The sequence below is a fragment of the Mauremys mutica genome, chromosome 10 (assembly GCF_020497125.1).
Source record: "Mauremys mutica isolate MM-2020 ecotype Southern chromosome 10, ASM2049712v1, whole genome shotgun sequence".
NCBI lineage: Eukaryota > Metazoa > Chordata > Testudines > Geoemydidae > Mauremys > Mauremys mutica.
Window position 1 is genome coordinate 31740550 of NC_059081.1, and position 16599 is coordinate 31757148.

Below are 16599 nucleotides of genomic sequence, written 5' to 3' on the forward strand. Positions count from 1 at the left end.
GTGAGATACTATATATGTTTAACACAGCAAAAATTGTGGTAATCTCTTGTCTAACAAGGATATGGAAGTGTTTCCAGAGTATCTAACTGCCACTGCAGCCTCCGTTCTCAGATAAACACCAGTACAACTTGAAGAACATTTGGAAGCTCATCCACTGAGGTGAAGTTTTAAAAAAGTAGTTGCTCTACTACCATATTTTGACTATTGAGAAAGTCCTGGGTGACAGTAAAAACTCTGCTGAAGTCAGCTTAAATCACCAGAAACACAGGATTGGCTGTATTAGACCAGACCAGTAACTAGTACTTGGTGCTTCAAAGAAAGACAAAAAATGCATTTAGCCAAATGTACAACGTTCTGCCATACCAGGGACATTTCTTTCCTGATCCCCTTGGGTTCTCCAAAATGATGTTTGTTTACCTTTATTATTTTAGCTTGTTTAATAACAATGTCCTAAAATAATACAGTTATTCATTAAATGCAACCACAGTACATATCTCTTAATAATGCATCAGAAATAAAAGAGATGGATTACAGTACCATTGTTTTTACAGAGATTTCTGGCTTCATCAATATTGTCCAATTCCTCTAATGTGCCTTGAAGAAAAATATAGCAGCTACTTCTAAATGGAATCCAAGCAGAGGAAGGGCACTCTACACAGAGAAGAACAAACATCATTATTCTAAACACTAAATAGTAGTATGGTTGTTGTTATGAAGAAATTGTTTCAAATGGTGATTTAGATGAAAAGAAAAATAATACAGTTTATCTTTCTGGATTGTATGCATCTCTGATGGAGCATGAAAACAATTAAATATTAATAAATATCTGGAGTAAAAATAAATACAATATTCTTAAGACTCTAATTTAACAGGTCAGATGAAGAACAAACACAGGACATGAGGATGTGTGATATAGCAGAGAAATCAGAGACACAAAAGATTCATTAAATCACTTACCCATCCTCTAGCTAGTATTCTGCTTTTTAGAGTTTATTCTCCAGTAATTTGGCCAATATACTTGTTAAGGTCTCCAGTAGAAGGAAGGCCTTCCACCATTCCCTTGGGATATTCTGGACATATGTCACAGATATCACTGCGCAGGGCTATCTTTTTGTTCTGTTTGTACAACACCAGCACAATAGGGTCCTGGTCCACAATTAGGGCTCCCAGGTGTTACAGTAATACAAATAAACACTAACAGTTAGGAGATTTCCCTTATATTCAGTTTAATTTGTCCTTTGCTTTTTTCTAGGTATTTATAAAGAGCCCATCACCATGATATTTATTTATCCCATTACTCTGAACAAGATAACCTTGGACCACTCTAAACGATTCATCTTGCTCACTTGTGTTTACACCCTTTGAATACTAGGTGGTAGCAAAATATTTGCTCTTTTACTCATCTGAACAAGTTATATGTATTAATTTACTCTTTCATCACAAGTCAATTCCTTCATCCTTTTAGCTATTTTTATTGCATTTTCTGGAATTTCCTCCACTTTATCATCTTCTTTCAGGTAGTGAGGTACCTAAAACTCAGAGTAATCTGGGAGTGATTTCATCAGTACCAAACAGAGAACAACTCTCACCTCCCAGCTAAGTGATCCCTCTGTCTGTGCAGCACAAAGTTGTAGTGACTCTGTTTTTTGTCAACACTTTTGTTTTTGGACTATATGCTCTTTTACTACCCACTCTTGCCCTTTACCTCTCTTACAGCATTTCAGCTGACCAGTTATTTTCCATAAGAGCGCAGGAAAAGAGAAATAAATTCAGTAAGAAAATATGTAGTTGGGGGACACACTATATAACTGCTACTTGACGGCTCAATGAGCAGGAAGGAGAAAAGAAAAGACAGACTTGACAACTAACCAAAACAATATATTTTCATTCTGAAAGTAGTTTCTTCCTCTAGTCTGTGCCTCCTCTCACTAGTGTTCCCAAACCCATCTAACTTAATCATGTCCCTTTAGTAATTACAAAAAGATGTGTGATTCTGAAGAATCAAAGCCAGCATTCCTGTTTATTACCTTCTATGAACCTATTTTGGTCTGTCTACCTAGCAACACAGACCCCCAGGAACTATTAACCGAGCACTCTGCTCTCTGCATTTAATAGGGAATTCAGTTCAAGGATGCATCCTCATATTCAAAGTCCTCTATTGGAATGGCCTTAGCTACCAGAGAGATCACTTATCCCTCCATGATAATGACCTCCAATGACAGGAACATTCCAATGAAATTGTTGACCAAAACGGTGAGGCTTGTGAAAGCAGAAGGTAGAGTTTCACAGGAGCTGGACCTAGAACATGGAACTTATTCCCGCATGTGGCAAATTGGCTGAAAATACAGTAAAGAACAAAATTATCAGACACACAAATCAACAGAATATGTTGGGGAAGAGTCAGCATAACTTTTGTAAAGAGAAGTGATCCCTCACCAATCTATTGGAATTCTTTAAGGGATTTCACAAACATGTGGACAAGGGTAATCCAGAGGATATAGTGTACTTGGACTTTCAAAAAGTCTTTGACAAAGTCCCTCACCAAAGGCTCTTAAGCAAACTAAGCAGTTATGGGGTAGGAGACCAGGTCCCTGCTTGATCTGTAACTGGTTAAAAGATAGGAAACAAAGTAAACGGTCAGTTTTCACAATTGATAAATTGATAGATAGCAGGGTCCCCAAAGGATTTGCATTGGGACCTGTGCTGTTCAACATACTCATAAATTATCTTGGAAGGGGAGTGAACAGTGAGGTGGTAAAGTTTGCAGACAATACAAATTACTCAAGATATTTAAGTCCAAAGATGACCGAGAAGAGTTACAAAGGGATCTCACAAAACTGGGTTACTAGGGGACATTTTGGTAGATTAAATTCAATACTGATAAGTGCAAAATAATGCACATTGGAAAAAAATCATCGCAACATCCGCTCAATATGCAGTGGCAGTCAAAAAAGCCAACAGTGTTAGGAATCATTAAGAAAGGAATAGATAATAAAACAGGAAATAGAGTGGAACTATATATCCATGATATGCCCACATTTAGAATGCTGTGTGCAGTTCTGGTCACCCTATCTCAAGAAAGATTAGAATTTGAAAAGGTACAAAGAAAGACAACAAAAACTCTTAGGTGCACATACAAGGAAAGATTTAAAAGACTGTACTTTTCATCTTAGAAAAGAGACAACTAAGGGGGGATATTATAGAGGTCCATAAAATCATGAATGGTATGGAGAAAGAGAATAGGAAAGTGCTATTTGCCTGCTTCATATGACACAAGAACTAGGGGTCACCCAATGAAATTAATAAGCAACTGGTTTAAAACAAACATAAGGAAATACGTCTTCACAAAATGTAAAGTCAGCCTATGGATATTGCAATGGGATATTGTAAAGGGTAAAAGTGTAACTGGGGCTGAAAAGGAATTAGATAAGTTCCTGAAAGATAGGTCCATCAATGTCTATTAGCCAAGCTGGTCAGGACACAACCCCATGCTCTGGGTATCCCTATTCCTCAAATGGTGAGAAGGTGGGAGTGGATGACAGGAGATGGATCACTTGAAACTGCCCTGTTCTGTTAATTCCCTGTGAAGCATCTGGCACTGGCCACTGTGAGAGACAGACTACTGGGCTAGACAGACCTTTGGTCTAACCCAGTATGGCCATTCTTCTATTCTTATGTCATATGAATGACCACAGATCTCACCACTTTTCAAATGAAGAACCTGATCTAAAACGCCACTGAAGTCCATGGGAGTCCTTCTATTTGCATTCAGTCTCATAGACTTTAAGGTCAGAAAGGACCATCATGATCATCTAGTCCAAGTGTAGGCAACCTATGGCATGTGTGCAGAAGGCAGCACGCAAGCTCATTTTCAGTGGCACTCACACTGCCTGGGTCCTAGCCACCGGTCTGGGGGGCTTTGCATTTTAATTTTAAATGAAGCTTCTTAAAAATTTTTAAAACTTTATTTACTTTTCATACAACAATAGCTTAGTTATATATTATAGACTTATAGAAAGAGATCTTCTAAAAAGGTTTAAATGTATGACTGGCATGCGAAATCTTAAATTAAAGTGAATAAATGAAGACTCGGCACAGCACTTCTGAAAGGTTGCCAACCCCTGAACTAGTCTGACCTCCTGCACACTGCAGGTCACAGAACTTCACCCACCCACTCCTGTAATAGATCCCTAACCTCTCTGGCTGAGTTACTGACGTACTCAAAGCATGATTTAAAGACTTCAAGTTACAGAGAATCCACCATTTATAATACTTTAAATCTGCAAGTGACCCATGTCCCATGCTGCACAGGAAGGTGAAATATAAAAATATATCCTCAAAATATAAAAAGGGGCTATTGTCTTAGCACACTGCATCACCCGGTCCTACAAATGCAGATCCAAAAGAGTTCATTCAATTTAATAAAAATCACTAGTGATGAGACGTCATGGCTTGTGTAATGAAACTCACTCTGTAATACAGTAACACCCTGTTAAAGAGAGAGATCAGATTACTATATTCCTGTATAATCTCTAAACAAAAGCTCACTGTTGTAATGATTATTATTTTGTCTCTGATATTTACATGGCAAGGATATGTAAGCTTGTTAACACTTCCTAAATAAACTGTTAAAAAAAAATACAAATGCAGATCTCTTACTTTGTATTTGGTCATTACATTTTATTTATCCTGAGGTTCCAGGCTACTCTAATACAACACAAAAGCTACAAGACACTGATAGCACATACCATTTAAAATGACCAAAAACTAATACATTCATACATTTGAAGGAATTAACTCCACACCTTCCAGCACTGAAACATGCTGTGTAAGCAAGATCAGATACTGCACTTTTACCTGATAAATGCAAAATGTTTAAATTATATTGGAAACACCTAATTTTTTGCAATAGTAATTATAGACTGATGACAGAACACCCTAGTAGAAACAATACTTTTCTAAATAGCTTCCAATTAAAAACGTCAAAATCCAGTGGCTTTTAAGTAGAGAGATTTTCTGGAGTGACAAGTGATTTTGAGAACCTCCATTTTTGGGTGCCTAATTTAAGACATGTTTAAGGGGCCCAATTTTAAAACCGGCCCTAAATGCAAAATTGATCTCTCTTCAATGTAGTTCAATGTAAGTTACACTGCCCACACCTACTACCTCTCACACAAACAAAAATATAAACTAAAAGCAAGTTATTTCTCCTGTAGGCTGGAAAGGGATATTACACATTATTTATATTTTTTAAATACTTCGGAGGTGCTCATATACTAATTAAGGGCCTTATAAACATATTAAACTAAGTAGTCTTCATCCTCAGAAGGACTGAATAATGCCACAAAACAATGCCAAAAAAGGAAGAAATTATTTGAACTTTGATCTGAGTGTTCAGACAGAGCCACGATACATGATAGGAGTGACTCCTATCAAGGGGTAAGGACAAACCTTTTTAGAAGTGGTTATTTTAGATCTGATGTTTCCTTCTAGACTTTCTAGTGCTCTTGCAACACCACTTTATACTATAGGTGGCTGGTGAAAATATTTTTGTGGGGGGGGGGAGGGGGATGAGACTACCCTGCATCACCCCACAATGGCAGCTCCTGTCCCATGGGGCTCAGACTGGCTCCCCATTCTAGCCCGTTGGGTCTTGCTGGGCTGCTACATGCAGATACGGATAAGTCCGCTCCAGTGTCACTTGATGCACATACATGCAGGTGGGGCCCTCCCACAGCAACATCCCCCCATTCCCTTCCTGGGTACAGGGCCTCAGGATTTCTCTCTTCCCCAGGACTCCCACCCCCACCTCCTCAAGATTATTCTTTCCCCCAGGACTCCTCTCCCCACTATCCCCACAAGATCCTTCCTTCCCTCAGAGCTCTCACCTTGTCCCAGTGAACCTCATCCCAACCCCCCAGCGCAGGGATTCTACTCCCCAATCTCTGCAAGCCATATCTTTGTGTCTCAGGAATCCCCCAGGATCTCCACTCAGAGAGGTCTCCCCGGACACCATAGCTCCTCCTCCCCCATACTCTGCACCAAATGTGGCTCCTGAGCCTCCCTGCCTGTTGGAGCCTCCAACAACTGACACTTCACAAACTTCAACCTTTCTGGGAAGTGCCACTCAGGAACCAGAAGCCAGCATCCCCTGCTGGGACCGAAATCTAGCTCCATCTGCCAGGAATCCAATGTGCAAGCAGGGCCCTCACCCCACAATGTCCTGCCCACTTTCTGGCCTTGGCACCACCAGATGCGGGGCTTCACTTGCTGAACTGGGCATACATGCAGGCAGTGGGGTGGCTCACAAAATGGCCAGGCAGAGAGAAATTTTGGGGCTGAACCTTCTCTAGCTCTAGCTACCCGCCATTTTGCTGTACACCTCCCACTTACATACTGCCTCTAACCATTTCATTTGGTTCAAATGAACCAAGGAACAGCTAGGTCACATTCCACCTGGGTTGAACAAGCACATACAACACTTTATGGGGGAAGGAGGGGCAATCTGTGTTTCATTCTTTTCATTCACTGTTATCTTTTTAAACCTTTCATTTAACTTTGAATTAAGCAAAAGGTTTCTAAAAATGCTATAATTTAAAAAAAAACAGCATTACTTCATTGTTTGTTTAGCAGGAGCCTCATAACTCAGCACATTTGCAACTTGAAGTCATTTTAGATATATTTCCTTCTGCATTTTTTAAATAGAAGGTTTAAACATTTTTCATTTATCCACTCTTTAGTTTAATGGCCTCTCACTATATATCTGAGCAGAGAGCAAGTGAGCACGCCACACACACAGTGTGAGAGTTTTGAAAACGCCTAAACATCTTAGGAGCTCAAGTCTAATTGATTTTCACTCAGGTACTTTTGAAAAATCACACCCATCACAAGTTAGCTTTTAACTATAATTGCAGAAAAGGTTCTTGACTGCCAATGCAGGGAAACATGGGGCCTAAACTAGCAGCATTAAGCACATCACTTTGGCTGCATAATGCAAAATTAAATTGGAACACTTGCTGAGCCACAGGAGAGCAAGTGGGGAACCCTTAGCCAACTGAATGAAAAAAAGTTAAAAAGCCACTCAAACGTCAAAGATGTATTGCAGGGGAAGTACTGGTGAAAGACTCAGTAATTGGGTATGTCTGCACTGCAATCAGAGGTATGACTGATGCACAGATGTAGACATTTGATCTAGCTGGCACAAGTACCAATAGCAATAAGCTGCTTCAGTGCAAGCTATATAAGCCTGCCCAAGACTGGGCTATTTACTTGTGTGGCTAGCCTGTGCTGCCGCAGCTTCACTGCTATTGGTATTCCCATTAGCTAGATCAGGGGTCGGCAACCTTTCAGGAGTGATGTGCCAAGTCTTCATTTATTTACTCTAATTTAAGGTTTTGCGTGCCAGGAATACATTTTAACATTTTTAGACGGTCTCTTTCTATAAGTCTATAATATATAACTAAATTATTGTTGTATGTAAAGTAAATAAGGTTTTTAAAATGTTTAAGAAGCTTCATTTAAAATTCAATTAAAATGCAGAGCCCCCCGGACCAGTGGCCAGGACCCGGGCAGTGTGAGTGCCACTGAAAATCAGCTCGCGTGCCGCCTTCGGCACGCGTGCCATAGGTTGTCTACCCCTAAAACAGATTAAAGCTAGTTTGAGTACATCTTCCTGTGCTGCAATCACACTTCCAAATGCAGAGTAGACATACCCAGAGACCCTTTGGAATGGGGAGGTTCTCAGAAGGAAAGGGATAACAAAGGACAGAAACAGGAAGACATGGTCAACCTGTTTTCTCTAATCTCTTACAACCATTTCTCATTGTAAAAACAATTTAAGTATTGACAACTCACTGTTGTCTTCTGTTTGAGATGGTTTGTCCTGCACGATTTTTTTTTTGCATACTATTAAATTATGCTGGTGTATTACCATTATGGGACCATAAGACTGTTGTCCCTCACAGGATCCTCACAAAATTAGATAAAAGAACAGGAGTACTTGTGGCACCTTAGAGACTAACAAATTTATTTGAGCATAAGCTTTCGTGGACTACAGCCCACTTCATCGGATGCACGTAGTGGAAAATACACACACACACACACACACAGAGAACATGAAACAATGGGTGTTACCATACACACTCTAATGAGAGTGATCAGTTAAGGTGAGCTATTATCAGCAGGAGAGAAAAAGAACTATTTGTAGTGGTAATGAAAATGGCCCATTTCCAGCAATTGCCATCCAGAGCCTCAGAAACAACTCTGACATCATAATAAAAAAGGCTGACAAAGGAGGTGCTGTTGTCATCACGAATAGGTCGGAATATAACCAAGACAGGGCCGCCCAGAGGGGGGGCAAAGGGGGCAATTTGCCCCGGGACCCGGGCTCCGCAGGGGCCCCCAAGAGAACAGCGGAGGCTCCCGCCTCCGCCCCTCTCCAGGAGCCTCAGCGCATCAAGCGCCGAGTCTCCGCCGGGGCCCCTGAGCCCCGCCCCGCTCCGAGCCGCGTCGTCAGGGGGCGGGGCTGGGAGCTCCTCCGCTCGGCGTGGAGCTCCCAGCCCCGCCCCCTCCCCACGCGGCTCTGAGCGGGACGGAGCTCAGGCCCCGCTGGCCACACGCTGCGGCTGTTCCGGCGAGGCGCTGAGACTCCGGGTGAGGAGGGAGCCGGGGGTAAGAGGCTGGGGCCGGGGCGGGGGGGGAAGCGGGACCCGCCGCCGAAGCGCAGCCCCGTCTTCGGCGGCGGGGGGCCCCTTCCGTTCCGGGACCCGCCGCCGAAGCGCCCCGAAGACCCGCGGCGGGGGCCACCCCGCTGCCGAATTACCGCCGAAGACCAGGCTGCACTTCAGCGGCGGGTCCCGCTTTGGCGGTAATTCGGCGGCGGGGGGGTCCCCGCCGCGGGTCTTCGGGGCACTTCGGCGGCGGGTCCCGGAACGGAAGGGCCCCCCGCTGCGGAAGACCCCGGGCCCCCGGAATCCCCTGGGCGGCCCTGAACCAAGAGGCTGCTAGGCAGCTCTCCAACACCACATTCTACAAGCCATTACCCTCTGATCCCACTGACTGTTACTAAAAGAAACTACACCATCTACTCAAGAAACTCCCTGAAAAAAGCACAAGAGCAAATCCGCACAGACACACCCCTAGAATACTCCTGCTTGGAGTTCTATCTGCTACCCAAGATCCATAAACCTTGAAATCCTGGAAGCCCCCTTCATCTCAGGCATTGGCACCCCGACAGCAGGATTGTCTGGCTATGTAGCCTCCCTCCTCAGGCCAGGGCCGGCTTTATGACCCGCGGGGCCTGACTGGAATACTCGGTGCTGTCTGGGGCTTCGGTAGCACTTCTGCGGCGGGGGGTCCACTCCGGGTTTTCTGTGGCACCGAAGTACCCCCCACTGCCAAAATGCCACCAAAGACCCCCGGAGCAGGGCCCCCTTAGGCGTGGGGCCCTCTTCGGCGTGGGGCCTGATTCCGGGGAATTGGGTGAATTAGCTTAAAGCCGGCCCTGCCTCACGCCCTATGCTACCAGCACTCCTAGCTATCTTCGAGACACCACTGACTTCCTGAGGAAACTACAATCCAATAGTGATCTTCCTGAAAACACCATCCTAGCTACTATGGATGTAGAAGCCCTCTATACCAACATTCCACACAAAGATGGACTACAAGCCGTCAGGAACAGTATCCCCGATAACTTCAGCCACCAGGTTTGCCGTGACCTTTGTCCTCACCCATAACTATTTCACATTTGGGGACAATGAGTACCTTCAAATCAGCGGCACTGCTATGGGTACTCGCATGTTCCCACAGTATGCCAACATTTTTATGGCTGACTTAGAACAACGCTTCCTCAGCTGTCGTCCCCTAACACCCCATCTCTACTTGCACTACATTGGATGACATCATCATCTGGACCCATGGAAAAGAAGCCCTTGAGGAATTCCATCATGATTTAAACAATTTTCACACCACCATCAACCTCAGCCTGGACCAGTCCACACAAGAGATCCACTTCCTGGACAATACAGTACTAATAAATGATGGCCACATAAACACCACCCTATACCGGAAACCTACTGACCACTATACTTACCTACGTGCCTCAAGCTTTCATCCAGACCACACCACTCGATCCATTGTCTACAGCCAAGCTCTACGATACAATCGCATTTGCTCCAACCCCTCAGACAGAGACAAACATCTACAAGATCTCTATCAAGCGTTCTTACAACTACAATAGCCACCTGCTGAAGTGAAGAAACAGACTGACAGAGCCAGAAGAGTACCCACAAGTCACCTACTACAGGACAGGCCCAACAAAGAAAGTAACAGAACGCCACTAGCAATCACCTTCAGCCCCCAACTAAAACCTCTCCAGCACATCATCAAGGATCTACAACCTAGCCTGAGGGACGATCCATCACTCTCACAGATCTTGGGAGACAGGCCAGTCCTTGCTTACAGACAACCCCCAAACCTGAAGCAAATACTCACCAGCAACCACACAACAAAAAACACTAACCCAGGAACCTATTCTTGCAACAAAGCCCATTGCCAACTCTGACCACATATCTATTCAGAGGATACCATCATAGGACCTAATCACATCAGCCACACTATCAGAGGCTCGTTCACCTCCACATCTACCAATGTGATATATGCCATCATGTGCCAGCAATGCCCCTCTGCCATGTACACTGGCCAAACCGGACAGTCTCTATGTAAATGAATAAATGGACACAAATCAGACCTCAAGAATTATAACATTCAAAAACTAGTTGGAGAATACTTCAATCTCCCTGGCCACTCGATTACAGGCGTAAAAGTTGTAATATTACAACAAAAAAACTTCAAAAACAGACTCCAACGAGAGACTGCTGAATTGGAATTAATTTGCAAATTGGACACCATCAAATTAGGCTTGAATAAAGACTAGGAGTGGATGGGCCATTACACAAAGTAAAACTATTTCCCCATGCTTATTTCCCCCCCAGTTCGTCACATCTCCTTGTCAATTGCTGGAAACCGGCCATTTTCATTACCACTACAAACAGTTCTTTTTCTCTCCTGCTGATAATAGCTCACCTTAACTGATCACTCTCGTTAGAGTGTGTAGGGTAACACCCATTGTTTCATGTTCTCTGTGTGTATATCTATCTATCTATCTTCCTACTGTATTTTCCACTACATGCATCCAATGAAGTGGGCTGTAGCCCACAAAAGCTTATGCTCAAATAAATTTGTTAGTCTCTAAAGTGCCACAAGTACTCCTGTTCTTTTTGCGGATACAGAGTAACATGGCTGCTACTCAAACAAAATTAGATGTGTACATCAAGAAGCTCTCTCAGCAAGCAAAGCTTTAAAATTAAATATATAACAGAGCAAAAGAGGACAGAGGCAAAATGAAAAGCAGAAAATGATGAAGTTTGGCCTCAGAATCTCAGATACATGTGTGCAACACCCACTGACTTCAATAGGAGCTGTGTGTATCTATCTGAAAGTAGAATTTGTCTCAAAACAGGGAAAAGGAACGGGATCAGAGCATCAGGAGGCATCATAGGAGAATAGGGAGAACACAGTTAATAGTCACACAAGTTTTACAGAGCAGCATAATAAAATGGTTTTAGAAGTTTTGATAAATTTAAATATCCCACTCTAAAGTGCTACAAATGATTTACAAGTGGGCTACCAGCTGTGCCACATAGATAGATTTTGCAGAACTAAATACTGGTTTACTCTGAAGTTTTTAGTGCCAGTGTGTATGCAGACTTGTTGAAATGCTTCAATTATTCTTCTCACTTCCTCTCTTCTCGCCTTTTACCAAAATCAGAGCAGATACTGGAAAAGGACTTTTCCACATGATAAGATCTGATTGTGTTTGAACACAATTCTGAAGAACCACGTTACTGATACAATGCTGGCCAGCACAGACCGAGGCACACTGTGGTGTCTGCTAAAGAAATTAGACCCTGTTGTGACCAGCATGCCGTCACAAGGCCATGTCTACACTTGCGAGATTACAGTGACACTGCTGTACCAATACAGCTGTGCCGCTGTAAGATCGCTTGTGTAGCCGCTCTATGCCAATGGGAGAGTCATCGTGGACAGTTCTCTGAAGATGTCCACACAGTGTGCAGAGGTGGTCAAAAAAGCAAACAGGATGTTAGGAATCATTAAAAAGGGGATAGAGAATAAGACTGAGAATATATTATTGCCCTTATATAAATCCATGGTACGCGCACATCTCGAATACTGTGTACAGATGTGGTCTCCTCACCTCAAAATAGATATACTGGCATTAGAAAAGGTTCAGAAAAGGGCAACTAAAATGATTAGGGGTTTGGAGAGGGTCCCATATAAGGAAAGATTAAAGAGGCTAGGACTCTTCAGCTTGGAAAAGAGGAGACTAAGGGGGGATATGATAGAGGTATATAAAATCATGAGTGATGTGGAGAAAGTGGATAAGGAAAGGTTATTTACTTGTTCCCATAATACAAGAACTAGGGGTCACCAAATGAAATTAATAGGCAGCAGGTTTAAAACAAATAAAAGGAAGTTCTTCTTCACGCAGCGCACAGTCAACTTGTGGAACTCCTTACCTGAGGAGGTTGTGAAGGCTAGGACTATAACAGCGTTTAAAAGAGAACTGGATAAATTCATGGTGGTTAAGTCCATAAATGGCTATTAGCCACGATGGGTAAGGAATACTGTCCCTAGCCTCTGTTCGTCAGAGGATGGAGATGGATGGCAGGAGAGAGATCACTTGATCATTGCCTCTTAGGTTCACTCCCTCTGGGGCACCTGGCATTGGCCACTGTCGGTAGACAGATACTGGGCTAGATGGACCTTTGGTCTGACCCGGTATGGCCGTTCTTATGTTCCCGTCGACATAATAAAACCACCTCCACAAGTGGCAGTAACTAGGTCGGCAGGAGAAACTCTCCTGCTGACACAGCACTGTCCATACTGGCACTTCTGTCAGTGAAACTCATGTCGCTTAAGGGTGTGTTTTTTCACACCCTTGAGTGACATAAATTATACCGACAAAAATGGGAGTATAGACATGGCCATAGTTAGCTTATAAGACACTGAACACAGTTTGCCCTGATTTACACTGACTGCTTAGTTGTGGTCAGCAAACAAGTATATTTAGAATGGAATCTGTCAGAACACCCTAAAGGAAACTTTACTACAACTAAATTCACTACAAATACCTTCCAATGCATACACTGGGTGAGAGCCTTACACCAGCGAAGGGATGAAGCAGTATAACCGGGCCCTAAAAACCCTGGTTCTATCCAGGAGAGGGTTCCTCCAGCACAGGTATTGTGGAGACAGGTGCAGCCCAGGATTGGACAGGGTCAAAGATGGCTTAAAGCAAACACCCTGCCCCCTACCTCCTTGGGCTGCAAGCTCTCTCCTACTCTACTTAGAAGAAAAAGCACAGCATCTCAACAGTTTCTTTTACTTTTACACTGTCAGGAACAGAACCAGTTCCTGTGCTTTGCTCTGATCAATACACAATATCTCAAAAAGAGGCATCTGATGAATCAGACTATCTCAAAAGATTCGCAGCTCTGGAGTGAATTCCTCATAGAACTGCTTGTTCTTCTTCTAAACCACAGAAACTCTAGATGGGGAAGTGAGTACGTTTTTCTCTCCCAACTTGCCTTGGGACATTTTGCAAAACTTCCTACTAATACTAAAATCAGTTACATTTTACTGGTGGTAGCAAAATTGAGAGTCCTAATGTATAAGGGCTGTCAGCTGCCTCCAACATTTTAAGTACTTTATCAATTAGATTCTCTAGTGTAGGCCAGGCTCAGGTGTGTTTATATGACAAATCAAAATTACATTTCCAGTTGGGCAAGTCTTTCATAGGCTTGCTAATGGCCAAGAGTTTTAAGGTGCATCTGTTTGCTTTGAAATACATGATCTATGCATATGTGGTATTTATACAGTTAATAATATTAATACAATTTGAATTAACTCTAGTAGGAATTATGTGCATTACAGTAATGCCCAGAGGCCTCAGTCAGGATCAGGGCCACCTTGTGCTAGGACATGTACAAGCACATTAACAATATGCTTCCCATCCCTGATCAGATTAAAAATCTAAGATGACAAGTGACATACAGAAGGAAGAGGAAAATATTGGTTTCTAATATTATAATACAAACTTTTCATATACTTTTGTTTTAAATAAAAACACCTCATTATACCATCTATACCTCATTCTGTCCTTTCTTGCAGGCTATGGGGCAGTAACGTATAATTGAGGTGATTTTTACTCACATTTAAAAAAATTAAAAAGTATATGTTAATTATATATTGTACAGGGAGGACACATGATCTGGTGGTTAAAGCATAGGTATATGCAGGTCTGGGTTTTACTCAGTTCTGCCACAGATTTCCTGGGCAATTCCATTTGCACTTGAAAAATTGGCAATTTGTTTTACAGTAACAGCTAGCAATGGGGCTAAGCCACTAGCGTGGTTGTGACTCAAACACAAGTTTTCATGCACAGTGATAAAAACATCCAAAACCTAGCTAATCTAATAGTTTAGCCCAGGTACACCCGCAGTCCTGGGGGGAGGCAGAGGCAGATAGGAGGAGGGGGCCGAGCCATGATCCCCTCCCCTAACCAGCCCTCCATACAATTTATGAAACCCGATGCAGCCCTCAGGCCAAAAAGTTTGCCCACCCCTGGTTTAGTTATTAAGAGTTTCACATACTTATTAAGAACAGAATAGACTTTTCTAACCATAAAAATCTGAGAACTTCATATAATACTATTAAAAATAAGACAGCACTGCAGAAATGGCAACAATGCAGCCACTTAAACTCATGTAAATCACAATCCATTTAAAAAATCTCAATACTTGTCTTTTGTTTGTTTACAGCCATAAAGCCATAGAATCACTCACTAGCCACAGAATTTATTTCACTCTTTCAATTTTTTTAAAATGTGTAGCATATGTCCAGGGCAATGAACAGATGGTACATTTGATTAAAAAAGAAATAGAACCACCACAAACTCTTAAGCCCTATATTTTGCATACACAATTACATGTAGTTATTTTCGACAACAGAAAAGAGAAACTAAAATAATGCCAAGGCAAAAAAAAATAATCAATAAATGATTGACAGTTACGATACAAATTTACTGTAAATTGTGAAATGTACCATACATTCTTCAACACTCAGGCCCTACCTACACTTCAAAACCAACCATTTGTATCATGCCTGTAGTAGACCAATGGCTCTCAACCTTTCCAGACTACTGTACCCATTTCAGGAGTCTGATTTGTTTTGTGTACCCTCAAGTGTCACCTCACTTAAAAACTACTTGCTTACAAAATCCTACATAAAAATACAAAAGTGCCACAGCACACTAGTACTGAAAAATTGCTTACTTCCTCATTTTTACTATATAATTATAAAATATATCTATTGGAATATAAATATTGTACTTACATTTCAGTGTACAGTACATATACAGAGCAGTATAAACAAGTCATTGTCTGTATGAAATTTTAATTTGTACTGACTTTGCTTGTGGTTTTTATGTAGCCTGTTGTAAAACTAGGCAAACATCTAGATGAGTTGATGTACCCCCCGGTAGACCTCTGTGTACCCCCAGAGGTACACGTACTCCTGGATGAGAACCACTGTTGTAGGCTAAGGGTACTATGCTGACTGAGAGGGCATCGATGGGTCTGGAGGGGAGGCTGTATGTATCAAAAAGAGCAACTGCAGGCCAGAAAGGAATGGGAAGGCACAGAATCTACATCCAGATGGTCCTGTGCTTCCAGAGACCAAATCCCTTTCCTGGTGGAAGGGTAAAAGAGAGAATTTCCATCCCACCCCACATAACAATGTGGGAAAAAAGTCAGCAAGGGGAACTGCATGGAATTATCATCCCTGCACCACTCTCCTCTCATGGGATTTTCTACAGGCGGGGACAATCTTTCCCAAAGTCAGAAGGCCAGCATACATGGAATGGGGATTACTTGGCCCGACTGCCACACCCTTCTGCCTAGTTGCCATCTCACATATCAGCACAACCACCTAAACAACAGCACAACCAGCAAGTCCAAATACAGATAGCCCCTCACCCCAGCACATACCCCTTATCTGCCACCAACACAAACCAACCAAAATCTCCCAGCACAACACAACCCAGGCACAAATCAACACAGCTTCCCATCACAATACACATTTGTCCACCCTCACTCATACTTACCATAAACTTAAGTGGCAAGTCTTTTGCTAGTAAGCATATATTGGGCTACTGTGATAATGCAATAAAAGTCAGTAGAAAAACCACTGTAAGATGCTATACAATTTAAGGGCGTAGAAAAAAAGGTATATATTATATGAGAAACAGTATGTGACCCTGTAATTAAAAGATTACATGATAACATAGTCTCAAAGGGGTAGAGAAAAAGTTGTGTGTGCAACCCTAATTTTGGCATGTGTGCTTAACTGTGCAGTCTTAATATTCTCTTCGTGTAGGTTTTTGTATGGAATGTGGTACGATTTGCAAGCAACACTGAGACTGGTTTTGTCTGAGGATATCAAACCTAATATTGATGCTCT

The 16599-nt window shown here is 42.4% G+C and overlaps 1 protein-coding gene across 1 annotated transcript in view; it reads right to left on the minus strand.

Moving 5' to 3' along the window:
* The window catches only part of LOC123378722 (lymphocyte antigen 75-like), a 126549-nt gene that overhangs the window by 25126 nt on the left and 84824 nt on the right, over positions 1-16599 (minus strand). The window contains exon 36 of the mRNA XM_045032834.1: positions 538-651. Coding sequence (XP_044888769.1) covers positions 538-651 — 114 coding nt within the window. The remainder of the gene's footprint in view (positions 1-537; positions 652-16599) is intronic.